This window comes from Acanthochromis polyacanthus, chromosome 22, assembly GCF_021347895.1.
Source record: "Acanthochromis polyacanthus isolate Apoly-LR-REF ecotype Palm Island chromosome 22, KAUST_Apoly_ChrSc, whole genome shotgun sequence".
NCBI classification, from domain to species: domain Eukaryota; kingdom Metazoa; phylum Chordata; class Actinopteri; family Pomacentridae; genus Acanthochromis; species Acanthochromis polyacanthus.
In genome coordinates this window covers 3,876,847-3,899,553 of record NC_067134.1, presented here as the reverse complement: position 1 = coordinate 3,899,553, position 22,707 = coordinate 3,876,847, and the positions used below count along the sequence as shown (strand labels likewise).

The 22,707-nt window shown below is 40.1% G+C and overlaps 3 protein-coding genes across 29 annotated transcripts in view; 1 reads left to right on the top strand and 2 right to left on the bottom strand.

The window, feature by feature from the left end:
• The window catches only part of LOC127531938 (NACHT, LRR and PYD domains-containing protein 12-like), a 452,657-nt gene that overhangs the window by 38,691 nt on the left and 391,259 nt on the right, over positions 1-22,707 (bottom strand). The window lies entirely within an intron of this gene.
• The window catches only part of LOC127531969 (zinc finger protein OZF-like), a 146,092-nt gene that overhangs the window by 93,927 nt on the left and 29,458 nt on the right, over positions 1-22,707 (top strand). For 12 of the 24 annotated variants that reach the window (XM_051942712.1, XM_051942713.1, XM_051942709.1 and 9 more), the window contains exons 1-4: positions 6,798-6,965; positions 7,763-7,864; positions 20,524-21,891; positions 22,259-22,501. The exons of 2 other annotated variants lie outside the window; for them this stretch is intronic. In XM_051942712.1, the coding sequence (XP_051798672.1) occupies positions 7,805-7,864; positions 20,524-21,891; positions 22,259-22,501 (1,671 nt within the window). In that variant the 5' untranslated portion in view covers positions 6,798-6,965; positions 7,763-7,804. Of the gene's footprint in view, positions 1-6,540; positions 6,966-7,762; positions 7,865-18,263; positions 18,730-20,523; positions 21,892-22,258; positions 22,502-22,707 lie in introns of those variants that run through there. 10 more of the 24 variants (XM_051942704.1, XM_051942700.1, XM_051942720.1 and 7 more) reach the window with 8 other exon arrangements.
• The window catches only part of LOC127532015 (zinc finger protein 239-like), a 140,632-nt gene that overhangs the window by 103,724 nt on the left and 14,201 nt on the right, over positions 1-22,707 (bottom strand). The gene's annotated exons all lie outside the window — the stretch shown is intronic.

The window sequence follows — 22,707 nt, the reverse complement described above, 5'->3', positions numbered from 1 at the left end:
TCAAATAACTTCATAAAGACTGAAATCATCACAAAAATGTGCAAAATCAACACAAAGAGGTGCAAAATCAACACAAAGAGGTGCAAAATCACCACAAAAGGTGCAAAATCGTAAATGAAAAGATGAAAGCGTGTCTCAACATGATGTTAAAAGCATCAGTTACCATGGAGATCTTCGTACATTTTAGGCAATTTCTGACTCATTCCACATAATGTTCAGACAATTCAAAGTGTTTTTTGACAAATATCCACAAACATGGACACATTTAATTGAATTTGGACAAATTTTGAGATATTTTAGATGAATTTCTCATCATTTTATTCAGATTTGTAGAAATTTTTTTGACCATTTTAACTCATTTTGGATGAATTTTAAGTAAATTTGAACAATTTGAATCATTTCGCCACAAGTTTTAACTACTTTCGGACAAACTTTAAGAACTCTTTGACATGTTTTAACTAGTTTTAACTAATTTTGAGCTATTTTAACAAATCTTGAATATTTTTTTTAGTAATTTTTGATGAATTTCAAACTAATTCCAGATCACATTCAGACAGTTTAAAGTCATTTGGGAAAAAATTTGAGGAATTTTAGGTAATTTCTGACTCATTCTAGATACGTTCAGAAAATTCAAAGTATTTTTTGACAAATATCCACAAACATGGACACATTTAATTGAACATGGACAAATTTAAGTCATTTTGGAAAAAAATTTGAGATATTTTAGATAAAATTTCCACTTATTTTTGACCATTTTAACTCTTTGTGGATGAATTTTAAGAAATTTTGAACAGTTTAGATCAGGATGAGGTCATTTCTTGCTGAAGAAACTCTTGAATGTCCAGATGTTGGTTTGTCTTCCAGCTGCTGGTTGGTCTGTATTTCTGCAGAGTGAATCTAACTGCTGAAGGACTGCATCTGCACTTCCTGTTCATGTGGTTACAGCTGCACCCTTCCTGTCTGAGTTTTCTGTGTTCAGTTCTTTGTTTTAGTCGTTTTTATTTCCGAAGAACTTTCTAATGTGCTGCTTTATAAAGACAGGAAGCACGGAAACTGAAACTGTGTCTTTAAATAAAAAGCAGGACCTTCATTAGTGGATCACTGGAACCAAAATGAGCCAAAACTCAACATTTCTTCTGTATTTTTATGGAACCAATCAGTTTTCAGGTTTTAATGTCTTTTTTAGGATGTGTTTAGTTTTCTGGCTGTGACTGAACTAAAAGAAATTACACTTGAAGACCTCAGAGGGATTCTTAATGCAGGATTTCATAAATGCATGGGGAGTCCCAAAACTCTGTTCCACCACTGTTTGGTCCACACAGTGTTCTAGTTCTATGTGTGTTGATGAAAAATCAAACGTTCAAAGCATTTCCATCCTACAACTGTTGAACTGAAGTTCTGCTGATAAGAACAACTCATGTTTAGAACTGCCTGACAAACACAAATGATATTTACTGATAAAATATTGATTTCAGCATCAGTTTGAGAACTCCTGCTGGTTGGAAACACCCCAACATGTCTGAAGATTTGGTTTTAATGAAAAAAAGATTTATTTAATGCTTTAATTGTGTCACAACAACGTTGTTTTTGATTTAAAATACGACGAATGATTCAGTTTTATGTTCTATAGATATATAAAAGATAAAAACCAGTTTAAAGTGTCTTTTACTCACATTCAGACGGAGAAAAGAAGCTGCAACACGAAGATGGTAAAAGACGGAACTGATTTGAGGAACAGGAAGTGATGTGACATCACTGTTGTCAGGGCAACGAAGCAGGAAACCTGATGGATCAGTTTGTGGTGAGTTAGAACAGAACTCTGTGAAAATGTGTGTTTAGGAACATTTTCCATTTCTTTCTAATTCTATAAATATGAAGCTTTTAGGAAGAATAAAGAAGAATCAATCCCAGAAGTGATGACTCCATTTCAACACTAAATGTCCTGAGAAGCTGTTTTACAGGAACTACAGTCAGAGAGGGAATCTACACTCTACATGTCAGCTGAGGAATCCAAACCTTCTCTTCTTCTTCTTTGTCTGCTGCTGTGGACTTTAATCCACTCCTCATTTCAATGTGGAAGCTCAATAGTTTAGTGTTCTGCTCTCCTTTAGTCTCTTCTTGGATTTGATCACTTTAAAAACAGTGATTTCAGCTCTATTTGCATCAGTTTGAGAACTCCTGCTGGTTGGGAACACCCCAACATGTCTGAAGATTTGGTTTTAATGAAAAAAAGATTTACTTAATGTTTTAATTGTGGCACAAAAACATTGTTTTTGATTTAAAATACGATGAATGATTCAATCAGTTTATGTTCTATAGATATATAAAAGATAAAAACAAGTTTAAAGTGTCTTTTACTCACATTCAGATGGAGAAAAGAAGCTGTAACACAAAGACGGTGAAAGACGGAGCTCACCTGAAGAACAGGTCGGGCTGTGACATCACTGTTGTCAGGGCAACGAAGCAGGAAACAGATTTGTACCTGATCTGACAACAGCACTTCACAGAGGGAACTGGCTGCCAAGCCTAACACACAAAAACAGGGTGAACTTGTTGGTCCAGTCTCTGTCCTCAGGTTCAAACTCCCCCTTTATGTCCTAAAGTGGTGTGGAGTTCTCTCCTGTCCTCTTTGGTGTTTTTATTCTGCTGGTGATCCTTTATGTTCTTCCTGTAGCTGGAATTGTGCTACCGCAAATATGAAATAATGACCAAAATATGAGAAAAAACTACCACAAATATGTATAAAATGAGCAAAATAAGAGATAAAACTACCACAAATATGAATAAAATGATCAACATATAATTGGTTGATTGGTTGATGATGTATCAGTATTGTTATTGATTATTGATGGTTGCAGGGACAGAGGTTTGTGTGTGAGTCTCTGCTGCCATCTAGTGGTGGATCAACAACATGACTTTTCCCAGATTGAATCCCAGAGAGTCCTGACTTGTTAGTTGGATGATGAAGAGGTCAGAGGTTACAGCATGTTGGCAGTGAATTGATCTGAAACTAGGAAACAAAGCAACAAAGAAAAGCTCAACTCAGACTTGGATCATCATTAGAGCACTTCAACTTGTTCCTCGTGAATGTTTACGGATAGAATGGAGAATCTGAGAACAACATTTTGATATTATAAGAGAATTTAGAACCAAACACCAACTGATCATATTTTAGTGAATTGTGTTCCTGACCAATGGTTGGATAGACTCCCTACCAAATATGTGGAGCACAAACACAATCAAAACATCAAAACATTTGGCACAAATGGAGACATAATGATCCTCATTTCAGACAGTTTTCATGGATCAGACCTCATGGAAGCTGTAAATCAAGAACAGATCTGTGGCTGACAACTCTAGAAATGTTCAAATGTGTCTGTCAGACTGAAATGTGAGCGGCTCCGACTACTGATCCCTGTGGAATTACTGTTCCATTAATGCCTGAAACAGGAAGAACATTGAGACAGAAATACTAGAAATTCAACGCTGATTTCTGAGAAGATGAGCAGGACTGTAGTATGGGGAGAAAAATCTGATCTTCAGTAAAGTCAGACGATGGCGTTGGTTCTTCTGGAAGTAAATGTGAATTTTTCCAACATAAAGTGAGAGAAAACTCAGTAGATTGTGGTCAAAGAATGTGTCAGAAAGCCAAAGAATGAGAAAGACAGTTGATGAATGATATGAATGAGTGTTGTAAAATGAATGTGTTCTCTGATAGGAAGAAAGAAGAAGTGATTGGGTTCCAATCTAAAGGAGATGAATTGGATTGGAATAAAGCACCAGGTGCATTTCTAGCATCCAGAGCTAAATGGATGGAAGATGGGGAGAAAAACAGTTCCTATTTCAGTGGATTAGAGAGAAATGCAATCAGCCTCTAAATGTTGATGATCAAACTGGGAGCAATCCAGAAGAAAGAGCAGATGAAAGATTTAGATTCTATCAGCATTTACATTCAGCAGCTTTTTCTTTCAAAGTCAAAGCATTTCTTCCTCAGACTGACTTTAAAAGCACGTGTTTGGAGAGATTGATAGAGCTGAAATGAAAATGTCTTTGGGGAAATCAGCGGCTCCAGATGGACTTACAACCAACTTTGATCCGTTTTTCTGGGCTGATATCAGAGAATGACTGTTTGAAGCATTCAAAGAAGCTTTCAATCAGGGAGTCACACTCATTTTAGTTCAGGTTCCACATTTAGCCCAGTTTGATCTCAAGTGGGCCGGACCGCTTTTTACTACAGGATCAAAACCACAAAAGTCAGATTAAAAAAGACAAAAAATGAGACAAAAACCAGACAAAATATTGTGAAAATGAGACAGAAAAGGACAGAAGAACAATCTAGTATTTGACTTTGTGATCATGGTCTAGAAATGATTTTAAATTGATACTTTGACTCATTTACAATCTGCAGTTCATGTCTTCTCTGGAATTTGGACACTTTGATGATGATTGATGGATTGTGCTCATTTGGTAGAGGATGCTGCTTTTACACTCTTTCTACATTCATTGAAAGCTTCTGACAAGCTTCAACACCACTTTATTTGACATTCACTGCATTATTTTGGAGGGAAAATTCATTCATATGCTCTCAATGTTGTCCAGCAGAATTCCTTCAATGTGGAACTACTAGAAGATGAGATGTTAACAGGAGCAAACACCAAGGAGACCCATCAGTCCTCTGCTGTTTATTATTAGCTCTGGATATCAACCCTCCTGTTGGCTTCATTTAAAAAACACCAAAAAACAGAAAAAAAATCCAGAAATTCAACAAAAAAATTCACCAAATTTATGGAAATGTGCAAAAACCTTCAGGAAGAAAATTCCAATAATTCCTTCAAAGTTTTATTTTAAAAACAAAACAAAATCCCCCTAATTTGGCAGGAAAATTCTTGTAAATATTTTCAAAAAATGAGTAAAAATCTTCCAAAAAAATCCTAAAAATATCTAAAGTGATTCTATATTTATCAGTAAAACTTCTGATATTTTCTTTAAGAACATTCACATAAAAATCAACCAAAATCCAGAGAATTTACTGGATTTTGGTTGATTTTTATGTGAATGTTCTTTAGAAACATTTCTTCTTTTTCCTCCAAAAAATGTTCAAAAATTTCCCAAAAATGTTAAAATGTGGACATCAGAAGTTTCACTGTAAAAATATTTATTATTTTCCACATTTTCAAACTTTAAAACGACACGAGGGTTAAAATAATGAAACTCTAAAAGCATTTAATAAGGACACAGTCAGCAGATGATCCAACATTATTTTAAAGCTGTGTGTATTTTCCAGAAGCCTCAAGGTTTGATTGAAACTAAATGTGAGATCTGATCCATTCACCAGAAAACACAAACTTTACTTCAGAATATTCCAGTAAAAATGAGCTGAAACATTTGGGAGAAACTATCAGTAAAATATGATCAACAGGGAAACTTCTAACATTCTGATTGTTGGAAATCAAATCTAAAATCCTTGAAGATCTGCTTCCAAAGGAATCTTTCATATTTGGTAGAATATTGAGGACAGAAATGGAAGGATTTCAGGATGAATTTTTATGTTGAGTAGAATAAAGCAGATGAATAATAACCAGCTGATGTAATGTGTGTTTGTAATGAAGAACTCAGAGTCAGGATTTTTAGCCACAGCCCTTTATTCTTCTCCATCACACACAAGATGAAGGAAGTTCTCATTTCATCACTAGAACAGGATTTAAAGACTCAAATCAGGATCAAGTGTGGCTGCACAAAAAGCTGATTTTCACTGGACAATAATGTGTGAAAGTCTGTCAGCAGTTTGGAGATTCACTGCTTCCTCTCTCATTTCACACTTTGTGCAGCTCAAATGCTTTTAGTTCAAGTAAGCGTCAGAGGAACACAGCACACTTCTCCTCCATTCCTCGGGCATCTTCTCACTATCTAAGATCCTGTTGAACAACCCAGTCACAAACTCTACTGCTACCTCTCCGAGACACTTCCATACCTCCACAGGTATATCATCAGGACCAAGTGCCTTTCCACTCTTCATCCTTAGCACACCAGCTCACCTACGACCGCTCAAACACTGCGTTATGATTTCCATATCCTTCTGTACACTACCGTTCAAAAGTTTGGGGTCATCCAGACAATTCCATGTTCTCCATGAAAGCTCCCACTTTCATTCATGTGCTAACATAACTGCACAAGGGTTTTCTAATCATCAATGAGCCTTTCAACACCATTAGCTAACACAATGTAGCATTAGAACACAGGAGTGATGGTTGCTGGAAATGTTCCTCTGTACCCCTATGGAGATATTCCATTAAAAATCAGCCGTTTCCAGCTACAATAGTCATTTACCACATTAACAAGGTCAAGACTGGATTTATCATTTATTTAATGCTATCTTCATTGAAAAGAACTGATTTCAAGAAAAAGGACATTTCTAAGTGACCTCAAACCTTTGAACAGTAGTGCATATTTATATAATGTCATATTTTTTTTAATTAGACATGTAAGATGAAATGATATTGATGATAGCTCGTGTCCTTGTTTCTCTTTCAGCACACATCACACAGTATTACAATGAATAAGAACATTCAATCATCAAATACAATCATTTTCATAACAAGCTGCTGTGGAGGCAAAACCTTTTTGTTCTTTGCAATAAATCTTTTGTTCTTTTATTCAGAGCTCTGAAGGTACAGGTGACACAGAGTGCAAAGCAGTCTATGTGTCAAGTCAAACTGGAAGGAGCTGAGAACTCAAAGGAGAAGTATTTACGCACAGGTCCTACACTCAGCTGGGGCGGAAACAATCTGCGGCTGCAGGTTTGTCACCGGCGGCAAAAAAAAGGGGACACACGCAGCACTGAGGAGGAACTGAGAATGAATGACCGAGTTCAAACAAAGTGGCCGTGAGTTTCTGTTGGGAAAGCATCAAGATCTGCGGCAAACTGTGCAGGATTGCCTTCATCTCCAAAATCCGGGTTGCAGCCGGTAAGAGCAGAATTGTGGAGACTCTAAAAGACTGTTTAAGCTGCCGATGTGTGCCACTGTAGTATGTGTTAGCATTAGCATTAGCCACGGAGTAAACTTTGTCTGTTTACCAATAATTGCTGTGTGTTTTTTAATTGTACAGTTGAAAATAAGATTGCAGGCTAGTTGTCCTTTTGTGTTCTGTTTAAAGGTTTTTCACCTTAATCTATCAACTAAACGTATGGACTTATGGAAGTTGCCACCTCTGTATCTCATGAATTTGCGACCACTGCAAAATAAAAGAGGGAAAAGAAAGAAAGCAACTGTCTGATTGATGAGTGGAGTCCTGCTCAAACCCTGGGTAGATGAAACATCCTTTTTCAAGTGGGGAAACTGCAGAAACTGTGAGAAAAATCATCAATGAGAATCACCTGTCATTGAAAGTGGGAGGACACTTGACACTATGGGAGAGTGCAAAGAACAGAGAGTGAGAGCTGCCTTTAAACAGAACACTGAGCAGTAAAATACATTCACTAACTTACAGCATGAACAGTTTTCTACCAGCAGTCCTGTCTTGAATCACCTGCAGTAGCATCTTTATGTTCTCTTTATTCTCTTTTTCCATGTCTGTTTTCTGTCTATGTTCCTTATTTTTAACAGTTTAAGTTCATTTGTATCAGTTTTAGGTGAAACTGAAAAGAGCTAAAAGTGAACTATTGAGTTGAAATGTGTCCTCTGTGTTGGCTGATGAACATATGGGACACTCTGACACTTGTGTATAGAGTGGTATCCTAATGAAGATGTGTTTGATGTGACAGGTGATTGGCAGGAGGAGGAGAGTCTGACGGAGGAGCAGAGGAATGTTGGCAGCCATTTCGTCTGAGCTCAACAACGGAGGAAACATGGATTCTTCACAAAAAGTGAGAAACATACCACTGTTACATTATTATCATTCATTTGTTATTTAAAATGTCTAAAGTTGCTCCAGTTGGTTAGATGGGCCGACCAAAGCCAGGTGACGTTGGCTGGAGAGATGTAGCTCTGCAGAAGCAGCTGTACTGAGGATATAATGGTGGACTGCTAGGAAGCTGCTTGTTTTTTGTTTGAGGCTGAACTAGCTGCTGATCATACTTTCTGAAAATGTCTTACATGGTGATGAAGATAAGTAACAGAAGAAAAGTCTTGTTTTTCAAGCAAGTTGTTCAGGAAGGTAAAGAGCAGCATTTTCTTTGGTAGAGAATAATACTTTTGAGCATTGTGAGTTTACCAGCCTTTTCCTTCTCAAGAAATTCAGACAGTTGAACCCAGAAGTTTACTTACACTGTATAAACCACACATAACCCTTTTTTTTAATTTACACGATCTCACATTAAATCTGGCAATGCTTCTCCTGTTTTTTTTTTGTTTTTTTTTAGAAAATTTTTATGACTTTCTTCACAGTCAGAAGTTTGCACACACTAAGATAGCTATGCCTTCAAGATAATGATGTCCTGACTTTGAAAGCTTTAGATAGATTAAGATGTATTTTCAGGCACACCTCAAACACACTGTTTCCTTGTGTGACGACATTAGAAAATCTAAAGAAATCAACCAAGACATCAGGAAGACATTTGTGGGCCTCCACAGGTGTGGTTCATCCTTGGGTGCAGTTTCCAGATTGCTGTGGTTTGACGTTTATCTGTCCAAACAATTACATGCACAGGTCAACACCATGGGAATGTCAAGCCATCCTACTGCTCAAGATGGAGATTGGTTAAGGTTAGGATTGTTTTGGAGGGAAATGTGCTCATCAGCCCCGAAACAAAAGCAAACGACCTTGTGAAGATGCTGGCTGAGGATGGCCTGAGTACACCATCCCAACTGTGAAGCATGGGGGTGGCAGCACCATGTTGGGGGAGTGTTTTTGCTGCAGGAGGGACTGGTGCACTTCACAAAATAGATGGCATCAAGAGGATAGAACATTATGTGGAATTATTGAAGCAACATCAGCCAGCAAATGAAAGCTTGGGCTCAAGTGGGTCTTCCAAATGGACAAGGACAGCACTGGTGCAAATCTGACACTGTCCTGGAGAAACTGTGCACTACTGACTTAGAACTGCTTTCTGTTTCACTGTGCCCTCCATATCCGCCTCAGAAGTTTCCCCAGATATTTGTGAAACTTGTCTATATCCATCCAAAGGCCAGTGAAATAAATGCCTGTGGGCTTATCCATCAGGTCATCCAGAGACCACTGCTCACTAAAACACACACTGAGAGACTTCCATCAGTACATCACATGTCCCACTGGATGTGACAAAATCTTTGATCTGTTACAACAATGTGAAAGGTGCTTCTCCTCGGGGTTCCTCTGACCACAACTGCATCCTCCTTATCCCTGTCTACCACTGTACTGAAGCAAGGCAAAGTGCAGAACATCAGAGTGAAAGTTTGTCACACTCTGCAGGGATGTCTGGAGGTTACTGACTGGGACGTGTTTAAGGAGTCCTCAGCTGATATTGATGAACCGACTGATGTTGTGAGCAGCTGGGTCACAGACTGTGAAACCAGTGTTATTCCTGAAAAAAACTGTAAAACTATATCCAAACACTAAGCCATGGCTTTCTAAGAAGCTTAAAGATCTACTGTACAGAAAGAAAACAGTCTTCAGAGAAGGAAATACACTAAAGGAATACACTAAGGAAATACACTCCGGTCTTGCATCACAATCACCTCCTGACTCACTACACTGATACACGCGTCCTCTGCGCCTCACCCACACTCACCTTCGCCTACCCCCTCCTACATCATACAGGCCCCTCCTTCAGTGACCCCAGTGGCACAGAACAATAATCACACAATCGAAACCATAATTTCGCACAGACAAACGAGACCTCGGACTACTTTTAGATCAAACTGTGTTTTTAACATTCCATTGGATAAATATGATGAGCGCACGTTCAGCACAGATGTTAAAATGGCTGTGCTGAATGTGCGCTCTCTTTTAAACAAATCATTTATTATAAATGACATAATTTTAGATAATAACCTGGACAGCATTCTCCTTACGGAGACATGGCTTGGCACTGATGCACCTGTCGTTCTCACCGAGGCTTCTCCACCCAATTGTAACTTTTTATTTTCAACTAGGGGGTGCAAAAGAGGGGGCGGTACTGCTTCAATTACAAAAAACAACATGCAAATGAACGAAGTCAATTTTAACAGCTACTCATCATTTGAATACCATGCCTTCGTTTTTAGCAGCCCACCAATCCTCTGTATAACTGTCTACCGACCACCCCAGTATTCTACTTCTTTTATTAGTGAATTTTCTGAGCTTTTATCAATTATTCATAGCTCTTTTAACAGAATTTTAATAACTGGTGATTTTAATCTACACGTCGACATTTCCTCAGACATAATGTCTAGAGACTTTTTAAATCTTTTACACTGCCTTGATTTTAAGCAACATGTCACGCAGCCGACCCACAGCAGGGGACGCATCTTGGACCTCGTTATATCTTATGGTCTGTCCGTTGGTGCGCCCTCTGTTGTGGACCTGGCTGTGTCTGACCACTTCTGTGTGTTTTTTACAATCACCAGTTTTAAACAGCGGGAGGCCTCTGTGAGAACGGTGAGGAGACGCTACCTAACTTCTGAAGTGGCTGAAAATTTTATTGAGATCTTACAGAGCACTCCTGCCGAAATTTTACCAGCACCCTGCGATTCTTTCACCGAAAATTTGAACTATAAAATAAGGTCAATACTAGACTCAGTGGCTCCACTTTTTATCAAAACAATTAAAACAAGACCTATACCTCCGTGGAGAACTGAGGATATTAAAAAACTTAAAAGGGAATGCAGGAGTGCTGAAAGAAGATGGAGGAAATCAAAGTTGACAGTTCACTATGAAATACTACGTCAACACCTCAAAATTTACAATAACACGGTCAAACAAGCAAGAATTTCCCACTTTCAAAACCTAATCCATGACCATAAAAATAATCCTAAAGTTTTATTCTCCACTATTGATGTTTTAATAAACAAAAACTTTAAAAGATCCTCCAAGACACCGGATAACGCCCTTTGTGAGGATTTTGCAGACCACTTCAGAAGAAAAATCAATGACATAAGATCCAGTCTCTTATCCCAACAGCTTTTAACACCTGGATCATTGCTTTTACCTGAGGAAACCCTGGAGAGTTTTACCCTGGTTGATGCGAAGACACTTGGTCGAGTTTTCTCCCAGGTAAAGCCCACGACCTGCCTTTTAGACCCAATTCCCACACCGTTTTTTAAAACACTCTATGGATCCTTTGAGGAACAGCTGCTGTATTTAGTCAATTGCTCTCTTCAGACGGGTGTCTTCCCCACCTCCTTTAAAACGGCGGTGGTGAAGCCCCTTCTGAAGAAGAGTGATCTAGACCCCAATGTTTTAAATAACTACCGGCCTGTATCCAACCTACCATTTTTAAGTAAAATTTTAGAAAAACTAGTTCTTAATCAAATGAATGAATTTTTAAACTCGAAACATATTTTAGAGACTCATCAGTCTGGCTTTAGGAGGAACCACAGTACAGAGACAGCACTTTTAAAGATTTTAAACGACATCAGGTGTAATTTAGATAACCATAAACTCACAGTCTTGGTTCTGCTAGATCTAACCGCCGCCTTTGATAGAGTAGACCATCACATTTTATTAAATAGACTGAGGAACCTGGTCGGCCTCTCTGGTACTGTTTTTAACTGGTTCACGTCCTACCTCACTGACCGAAGTTTCTTTGTAAGTATGGATACATGTTCCTCAGGAACCCATAAGATAAAGTGTGGGGTCCCCCAAGGGTCAATTTTAGGTCCAACTCTTTTTAATCTTTACATGCTGCCCCTTGGGGACGTCATCAGGAGGCACGGTGTCAGCTTCCACAGTTATGCTGATGATACGCAACTGTACATCGCCGTGTCTCCTGATGACACAGGGCCAATTGATGCCCTTTTTCACTGTATTTTAGAAATCAACTCATGGATGGCAGCAAACTTCCTTCAGCTCAACCGGGACAAAACAGAGGTTTTAGTTATTGGTCCTGAAGGCCAGAGAGAGAAAATTTTACCAAAGTTACAGGATTTTAAACCCTCAAAATCAGTAAAAAATCTGGGCGTGATTTTCGACTCTGAGCTCACTCTTATTCCACACATCAAAAACATAACAAAGATAGGTTTTTATCATCTCAAGAATATAGCCAGAGTCCGCCCGTTCCTCTCTCAGGCCAGTACGGAGGTGCTGATGCATGCTTTTATTTCCTGTCGTTTAGATTACTGTAATGCCCTGCTCTCTGGTCTTCCTAAAAAGAGAATGCATAACTTACAATTATTGCAAAATTCAGCTGCACGAGTGCTGTTGAGGACCAGAGGGCGGGAACATATTACACCTATTTTAAAATCGCTGCATTGGCTCTCCGTGCGCTTCAGGATCGATTTTAAGGTTCTTTTATTAGTTTATAAGTGTCTTAACGGTCTTGGGCCTTCTTATTTGTCTGCACTACTTTTATTTTATCAACCCTCGCGGACCCTGAGGTCCTCTGGTGCTGGCTTTTTAACGATACCACAAGTTAGAACTAGAACACACGGGGAGGCGGCATTCAGTTATTATGGCCCCCGATTGTGGAACACCCTCCCAGAGAACCTCAGGGCCGCAGAGAATGTTGATGTTTTTAAAAAGAGGCTCAAGACCCATCTTTTTAATCAGGCTTTTAACTGACTCATTTTAATTCTTTATAATTTCTTAAGCTGACTTTTATTCTTACAATTTTTATTATTTTTTATGTATACATTTTTACTTATACATTCTTTTCTCTTATCTCAGTCTTAGCTTTCATACCTTTTATTTATTTATTGATGTATTTATTTTTCACTATTTTTTATTTTTTATTTATTTGTTTTACTATTTTAGTCCCTCGTTTCTCCAGTGTTTCCTCCTGGGACCCTACCACACCTGGAGTTGATTCTGGTCCACTGATGGGGGTGCTGGCCCGTGGATGGCCCTGGCCCGGGTGGCTGGAGAGCTTTACACCTTCGTGTGGAGCCTCCTGTCTGCCTGGGCTGGGGTGGTCCTTGTGTCGGCTCCCCTGCAGTCATGGTCCATGACTCCACTCGGTGTGTGTGGCCCCCAAAGGTAGCTTCTTCCTCACTTCGGATTTCGGTGCCCAGCCATGTCTCCGCTATATCTCCTTACTGACAGATGGTGTATGTTGGTGTGTGTATGTTCGTATGTTTGTGTGTGTGGGTCTGTATGTCTGTTCGTATGTCTACGTATGTGTGTGAATGTATATGTGATTACGTATCTGTGTGTATATTTGTTGGGGGGTGTAAGGTTTCGGGTTTTTCACAGTGTTTTGTATTGTGTTGTTTTTGTTTTTATCCTCTGTGAGGCACTTTGTGTTACTCGACTGTATGAAAAGTGCCATATAAATAAAGTTGATTTGATTTGATTTGATTAAATCTGTATAACCGACAGAAGGAAATAAAGTAGGAGATCAGGACCCACAAAAGACAATACAAAGACAAACTTGAGTCTCAGCTCAAAATGAACAACCTCAGTTCAGTCTGGGACGGCATGAATCTGATCACTGGGACTAATTAATGTGTCAATGAGAGAGTTCAGCTCAGTGGTTATAATTCTGATTTAGAGCTGGCTCAAAGTCGAAACAGTTTTTATGTCAGGTTTGACTCCCATGATTTTAGGGCTAAACATGCTGAGACTAAAAACTGTCTCATGTCAGCCTCTCCACAGAATCCCTTTCTTGATGTGGGCAATGTAATCTGGTGTCTCAAACAGTGCAGACCAAAGAAAAGTCCTCTACCTGATTACATCGGTGGCCGTTTATTGAAAACTTTTACTATGTCTGACTTAATGACCAGGATTGCTGCCGATGTCCCTGTCTATCTTATGTTTTGTTTGATTTTTTTTTCTTTAAATGGCTTTCATTAGGGACCGAGCCAGCGGAGCTGGCGAGTCCCTATTGTATTTGCTCCGTTTCTTCTTATTATTATTTTACAAGTCCACCACGTTTTGCTTAATTCGACCCCCTAAACGTGCATAACTTTTTATGAAATTTGGCACGCACGTCGGGTCACGCGAAAAATTCGATATTCTGAAAACAAAATCTGCAAAAACTCTGTAGCGCCACCTAGGGACACGACAAACGGCAACAAACCATAAAGGCAACACAAAAGGCCGCAGCTCTTCGCACAGGAATTTCGTAGAGACATGCAACCACCACACACGCGTTTGTCTGCTCGAGCTCTACGAAAACCTGTCCGACCGATTTGAGCTATCTTCAATCTAGGGGGCGCTATAACCCCAAATATGAAAACCCTTAAAACATTATCTCCTCCGAAACCATACAATATTTCGGCTTCATATTTGCACAGATTATAGTGAATATCCAGCCAAACAAAAGTTATCAAAAGAAAAAGGCTAACTTGTCTAGTTTTTGTTTAATAGGCTGTCAAAGTTTGTCTTTACCTGAAACATGTTTCGCGTCAATTTCGCCCCCTAAACGTGGATGTATTTTGCTGAAATTTCGTACACAGGTGTAGTCTCCTGAAAATTTCAATAGTCCGAAAAAAAAATCTGGAAGAACTTTATAGCGCCACCTAGGGACACAAAAAACTGCATAAATCACAAATGGCCTCAGCTCTTCGCACAGGAAAGTTGTAGAGACATGCAACCACCACTCACGCGTTCGTCTCCTCCCCCTCTATGAGACCCTGTCCAACTGATTCGAGCTATCTTCAATTTAGGGGGCTGTGATCAAGCGGCTCGAGTGGTGGAAGAACAGCAGTACAAAGGCAGGCGGAGGCAGCATTTGAGTGGTCGACTTCTTTTCTTTTTTTTCTTCTTTATTTTCAGCCCGATCTCACGGGGATTCGTGAAACTGTCACGTAAGTTTTAGTTTCGGTTTCGTGTGCGCCAACACGATTTCGTCATGTTTTTCGTGCCGCTCACCACGAAATGCGCACCAATGTATTTTAAACGGCGGACTTTTCGTGCCACTCAGAACGTATTTCAAAAGAATGTGTATGTTATATTTTTAATGTAAAACCGTGGCGAATCCAACGCTATATTTTGCATGACATCGTCCCTAAACATAACCCTAACCATAACCCTAACCATAACCTAACCATAACCTAACCATAAGCCGGTGGTACACTTACCAATTTGCATAGGAATTTCAAGAATGGCCGGCGGCCGCAAACGCGATCACACAAGCAGTATACGCCGATGGACAGCTTAGATCGTCATGAATCCGCCGGTATAAACCACTTTCAGATGTGATTACCACAGCGAAAAACATTTCGTGGTGAGCGGCACGAAAAACATGACGAAATCGTGTTGGTGCGCACGAAACCGAAACTAAAACTTACGTGACAGTTTCACGAATCCCCGTGAGACCGGGTTGTTGTTTTCCAAATGTGCAAAAATACAAAGTAATCAAAGTGCAAGTGCAAAAAAGTGCCAATGTCGTAAGGTGCGTTGGAGGTTAGGAGCAGTGGCTTCTCCAGCAGCAGACCACAACAGAACAGCCCCGACTGAGGGGAAAAGCCTCCTCTAATACTGGTCTGCTCAACAGGAATAAACTAATAAAACTGTGCAGGTAGATTGTGTTAACCTTAGCTATTAAACCTAAGTTTAAAAACTCTCCAACATAAACCATAACCCAGAATAAAGTAAACAAAAAATAACTCATGCAAACTAACCCAACTAAAACCACCAAACTTAATCCAACAACAAAATATAAAGTTAAAACTATTGCAGCCACCCCTTCCGTATCCCTCCCCTTGGTTCAGCCTGGAACTGTCTTTTGGGCGTCTGGCTCCCCGGGGACTCTTTTGGCCAGACGCACCTGGACACAAGAGGAAACGGTAGGTTAACTGCACAGACCACTCACATACCCACCCCTCCACAACACTCAATACATTCACCGCATGCACACCACACTAATGAGAACAACCAATTTAAAACTATCTCACAATATTGTACATTCCAATCTCAATTGTTATGTTGCCTCCGCAGACCCGGCCGCCGCCATCACCAGAGATGACGCCACCGGACCGGACCCACGGGCAACCTCAAAAAAATGTTTGATAATAAAATATTTAAAACCGACAATCGTGTACAAATTATTTATTTACCAATTAGCCTTCTCAAAGTGTTGGGTGCATTAAAATGCTAAGTGAATATATAAAGTGTCATGTGCAAGGTGCAAACATATGTGACGGACGGCCCTGTTCGTCACAGGGGCGCTATAACCCAAAATATGAAAAGCCTTTAAAGATTATCTCTTCTGACACCGTACAATAGTCCGGCTTCATATTTGGACAGGTTATAGTGAATATCCAGCCAAACAAAAGTTATCAAAAGAAAAAGGCTAACTTGTCTAGTTTTTCTTTTATAAGCTGTCAAAGTTTGTGTTCACCTGAAACCATGTTTCGCTTAATTTGACCCCCTAAACGTGCATAACTTTTCATGAAATTTGGCACGCACGTTCGCCCGCTCAAACTCTACGAAACCTGTCCAATTGATTTGTGCTATCTTCAATCTAGGGGGCGCTATAACCCAAAATATGAAAAGCCTTTAACGATTATCTCCTCCGAAACCGTACCATATTCCGGCTTCATATTTGGACAGATTATAGTGAATATCCAGCAAAACAAAAGTTATCAAAAGAAAAAGGTTAACTTGTCTAGTTTTTTTTTTATAAACTGTCAAAGTTTGTCTTCACCTGAAACCATGTTTCACTTCAATTTCAACCCCTAAACGTTCATGTATTTTGCTGAAATTTGGTACGCAGGTGCAGTCCCCTGAAAATTTCAATATTCTGCAAAAAATATCTTGAAAAACTTTGTAGCGCCACCTAGGGACACAAATACTGCAAAAATCACAAATGGCCTCAGCTCTTCGCACAGGAATGTCGTAGAGACATGCAACCACCACTCACGCGTTACTACTCGAGCTCTATGAAAACCTGTCGATGAATTTGAGTTATCTTCAATCTAGGGGGCGCTATAACCTGAAATATGCAAACCATTTAAACATTATCTCCTCTGAAACTGTACAATATTCCGGCAGAGGAACTCCTCTGGCTTTCATCTTTGGTCAGGGACGACACTTGCTTGCTGACCGCGTGGGGGGGCGGGGCGAGGTCCCGCCAAATGCTGCTTGCAGCTTTAATTATTATTGTTCTTCCCCGCACGTTTCACTTAATTTGACCCACTAAACGTGTATAACGTTTTATGAAATTTGGAACGCACGTCGGGTCACGCGAAAATTTCAATATTCTGAAAACAAATTCTGGAAAAACTCTATTGCACCACCTAGGGACACAAACACCTGCAAATACACACAAGGCCAACACAAAAGGCCTCAGCTCTCTGCACAAGAATGTCGTAGAGACATGCAACCACCACTCACGCGTTCATCCGCTCGAGCTCTGCGAAAACCTGTCCGAACGATTTGAGCTGTCTTTAATCCGGGGGGCGCAATAACCCAAAATATGAAAACCCTTTAAAGATTTTCTTCTCCGAAACCGTACAAGATTCCAGCTTCATATTTGGACAGATTATAGTGAATATCCAGCCAAACAAAAGTTATCAAAAGAAAAAGGCTAACTTGTCTAGTTTTTCTTTTATAAGCTGTCAAAGTTTGTCTTAACCTGAAACAATGTTTTGCTTAATTTGTCCCCCTAAACGTGCATAACTTTATATGAAATTTGGCACCCACGTCGGGTCAAGCGAAAAACTCGATATTCTGAAATCTTGGAGTTATTTTTGACCAGGACAGGTCCTTTAACTCACACATAAAGCAAGTCTGTAGGACTTCCTTTTTTCACCTGCGTAATATTGTAAAAATCAGGAACATTCTGTCTCAGAGTGATGCAGAAAAATTAGTTCATGCTTTTGTTACTTCCAGGCTTGACTATTGCAATTCCTTATTATCGGGTTGTCCAAATAGCTCTCTCAAACATCTACAGTTGATCCAAAACGCTGCTGCGAGAGTACTGACAGGAGTTAGCAAAAGAGATCATATTTCCCCTATACTTGCTTCTCTTCACTGGCTTCCTGTTAAATCCAGAATAGAATTTAAAATCCTTCTTCTGACATATAAAGCTCTTAATAACCAATCTCCATCATATCTTAAAGATCTGATAGTACCTTATTATCCTAGTAGAACTCTTCGCTCTCAAACTGCAGGCTTACTTGTTGTTCCTAGAATTTCTAAAAGTAGAATGGGAGGCAGAGCCTTCAGTTATCAGGCGCCTCTCCTGTGGAACCTGCTCCCAGTTTGGGTTCAGGAGGCAGACACCCTCTCTATTTTTAAGACCAGGCTTAAAGCGTTCCTTTTTGACAAATCTTATAGTTGGGGCTGACTGGGTGACCCACAGAGGTTCGGCTTGTGTCTTCATTGTACAGCTGACTCCTTCTTGGACGTCCCTTCGTTCTGCCCCTAGTCATGCTGCTATAGGCCTAGGCTGCTGGGGGACTTTTCTTGACGCACTGAGCCCTTCTCTATCTACCTTTACATTTAATATGTATACCGTTATTGCAGTACATTCACTCTGTTTCCCCCTGTGCTATTTCTCCGAGTGTCCCTGGTCCCAGAGCTGGATGCTTCAGATCTGCGGTCGATGTTCCACCAGCTGGTCCAGTCTCCACCATGTCCACTGTGGGATGCTGCTACTGACCTTCCACCAGCCCTCTGCTTCCAATTCCCTTTTTCCACGAGTCAACTCTGCATCGCCTTCAATATACTGTTATGCTAACTTACATACTGTTTGAATTTTACTGCTTGCTATATAAGGAGTATGTTTAATGTCAGAGCCGTACATCATCAGAGTAAACTATGAGTCAGTTTTCAATGTTAGCTTATACTTTGTCTGTGTCACATATCCTGTCATGCATGTATTCAAATGTGTGTTGTGTTTTCCTTGCTTTCTCACCCCTCCCTCTTCTCCCATCCCTCCCCCTTGCCCTCCTCTGTCCTTCTCAACCCGCCCGGCCAGCAGGCAGATGGGTCCCCCCTATTTAGAGCCGGGTTCTGCTCGAGGTTTCTTCCCTGTTAAAAGGGTGTTTTTCCTTGCCACTGTCGCCTTTGGGCTTGCTCTGGGGGTCAGGCATATGGGTTCTGTAAAGCGTCTTGAGACGATTTGACTGTAATTGACGCTATATAAATAAAATTGAATTGAAAATTGAATTGAATTGAAAAAGGTACCTTCAAAAACTCCATAGCGCCACCTCAGGACACAAAAACCTTCAAAGACACAAAAGGCCAACACAAAAGGCCTCAGCTCTACGCACAAGAATGTCGTAGAGACATGCAACCACCACTCACGCGTTTGTCTGCTCGAGCTCTATGACAACTTGTCTGATCGATTTGAGCCATCTTCAATCTAGGGGGCGCTATAATCCAAAATATTAAAACATTTTAAAGATTATCTCCTCCGAAACCGTACAATATTCCGGCTTCATATTTGGACAGATCATGGTGAATATCCAGTCAAAGAAAATTTATCAGAAGAAAAAGGCTAACTTGTCCAGTTTTTTTTTATAAGCTGTCAAAGTTTGTCTTCACCTGAAACCATGTTTCGCTTAATTTGACCCCATAAACATGCATAACTTTATATGAAATTTGGCACGCACGTTTGCCCGCTCGAGCTCTACGAAAACCTGTCCAATTGATTTGTGCTATCTTCAATCTAGGGGGCGCTATAACCCAAAATATGAAAACCCTTTAAAGATTATCTCCTCCGAAACCGTACAATATTCCAGCAGAGGAACTCCTCTGGCTTTCATCTTTGGTCACGGACGGCACTTGCTTGCTGACAGCGTGGGGGGGCGGGGCGAGGTCCCGCCCAATGCTGCTTGCAGCTTTAATTTTGCTTGTAATTGTTTTACTGTGTTTTTTACATTTTTAAAACATTTCCTTTAATCGTTGCTATTGCTTTTACTGTTTTGTTGCTTTTGTTGTTTGATGGTGAACGCTTGTGTAACTGCTGCACAACAAATTTCCCGGGTCGTTGGGGTCAAATCCAGAATTCAGTGGCAGAATTACAGATCTTTTCTGGACTGGTGTCAACATCTGATCCCCTAGGAGAAACTAGAAAGTGTTGGTGGTCTGAATTGACCCTGCTGCCGTTAAGACCTAAATCTGGACATTGATGTTGTATGCTTTTCATATTGTACATTTCTTCAGTAATGTAACTTAACAGAAAGTCTGGGGATCAAGAGTTCCTGGTGGTACAATCCCATCAGTCCCAGCTCTGCTTTGCTTTTCACGGTGATGGACAGATTTTACTACCCAATATTCTAAAACTACCGTGCAGAAAGCTGAAAACTATCGGCCTGTGAAAATAGATTTGTTGACATTGTGAGTGTGCTGTTGACACATTTCTAGGTTTCTAATGACAAAGCTGCTAGCATGTCTGCAGATTCTTGATCTTGTTTCAGCCTCATGTTCAACTACATGGAATTGAAACTTTTAGGATAATTTTTTTCATGACTGCTCTTCCATCACTGCCTCTGTTTTTATCTTTGTCTTTTGCTACAGAAATGTAAACACAGCAATGGAATGAGATGTGGGACCTCTGAGGAGGATAAGGATGGTTCGGCAACAACAGCAAAAAGAGATAAATCACTCAGTTGTGAGCAATGTGGCAAGACTTTCATCACAGCAACAAAGCTAAGAATTCACAAACGTATTCACACTGTGGAGAAACCATTCAGGTGTGATCAGTGTGGAAAGGCTTTTACTAAGAAGAGTGATTTAAAAAGACATCAACTCGTTCACAGTGGAGTTAAACCATTCAGCTGTGATCAGTGTGGAAAGGCTTTTACTGACAGAAGTAATCTAGCAAAACATCAACTCATTCACAGTGGAGTGAAACCATTCAGCTGTGATCAGTGTGGACAGGGTTTTACTCACAAGAATAATCTAGCAAAACATCAACTCATTCACAGTGGAGTTAAACCATTCACCTGTGATCAGTGTGGAAAGGCTTTTACTCGGAGGAGTCACTTAAAAAGACATCAACTCATTCACAGTGGAGTTAAACCATTCAACTGTGATCAGTGTGGAAAGGCTTTTACTCGCGTGCTCTCTTTGAAATCCCATCAACTCATTCACAGTGGAGTTAAACCATTCAGCTGTGATCAGTGTGGAAAGGCTTTTACTCACGTGCTCTCTTTGAAATCCCACCAACTCATTCACAGTGGAGTTAAACCATTCAGCTGTGATCAGTGTGGAAAGGCTTTTACTCACAAGAGTACATTCAAAACTCATCAACTCATTCACAGTGGAGTTAAACCATTCAGCTGTGATCAGTGTGGAAAGGCTTTTACTCACGTGCTCTCTTTGAAATCCCACCAACTCATTCACAGTGGAGTTAAACCATTCAGCTGTGATCAGTGTGGAAAGGCTTTTACTCAGAAGAGTACGTTAAAAAATCATCAACTCATTCACAGTGGAGTTAAACCATTCAACTGCGATCAGTGTGTGAAAACCTTTACTCAACATGAACAGTTGTCGATCCATCAATGCCCCCATTCTGGTAGAAAGCGGTACCACTGTGACTCCTGTGAAAAAACTTTCAGCTCCCAACAGACCTTAAAATATCACCAACGCATCCACACTGGACATGATGTGTACGTATGTGATTACTGTGGCAAACCATTTCTATTGTACTCACAGTTAAAAGCTCATGAAGTGACCCACACTGGGGTTAAACCATACATTTGTGACCAGTGTGGGAAACGCTACAGCTACACTGCATGCCTCAAAGTTCACCAACGTGTCCACACTGGGGAGAGACCATACAGATGTGGCAAGTGTAAGAAGACTTTTACAACTTTGGGTTCCCTGAAACGACACCAGCAGATCCACACCAGAAAGAAAGCATTCAATCAGTGTCACAGTGAGGTATGTAAAGACTGGTCTCAGTCACAGTGTACACACAATTATGTATTGAATAATTTTGGATATTGATGCAAAATAGTTTCAAAACTGTTTTGAACAACTGTGGTCAGTTGAATTCTGTTAACACATTATCAGCTATCGTTCAGTCTAATCTGTATTCGTTTTGACACAGAAATCTGGTCCAGGTTAATCTGGGGATGTAGGTTAGATTAGGAATTCTGATGTAATCAGACAATTGAATGTTAAATTCCAACAGGTAAAAGTGTCTTCAGATGTCATTTGGGGTGCTCTCTATCTCAGGCAAGGCATCAGTTCTTCAATGCTGCAGGAAACACTGACGTTCTCTGTGTTTGTGTGTTTGTTTTCCAAGCAGAATGGAACGGATGGACAAAACCCTCAGACTTGTCAGCACTCTGCCAATGGTGAACAGTGCTGCTTTGACCAGTCTGGACCAACGTCCAACCAACAAGGAACCCTACAACGACACCAGCGTATGCACACTGGACACAGACTGAACCCCTGCCAAGAAGATTTCTCCATGCAGGGTTCAGTAAAAGTTCATGGAGTCCTCCACAAACTTAAAGTCCTTGAGATCCGGCTTCACAGAATTCAGGTCTAATTTCTTTGTTTTGTGTCTTCGTTGCTTTGTTGCAAAATCCATTAAGAGGAAAGCTGTCATTAACAGACGTGACTGTAAATTAATTAAACCCTTCAAAGTGGTTACTCAGTTAAATGAATTATCAGTGGTAGAGGGATAGACGTCTGGATGGAGGCAGTGAGCAGCAGGGTGAATTTCCTCAATTACCACCTTAATGGTTC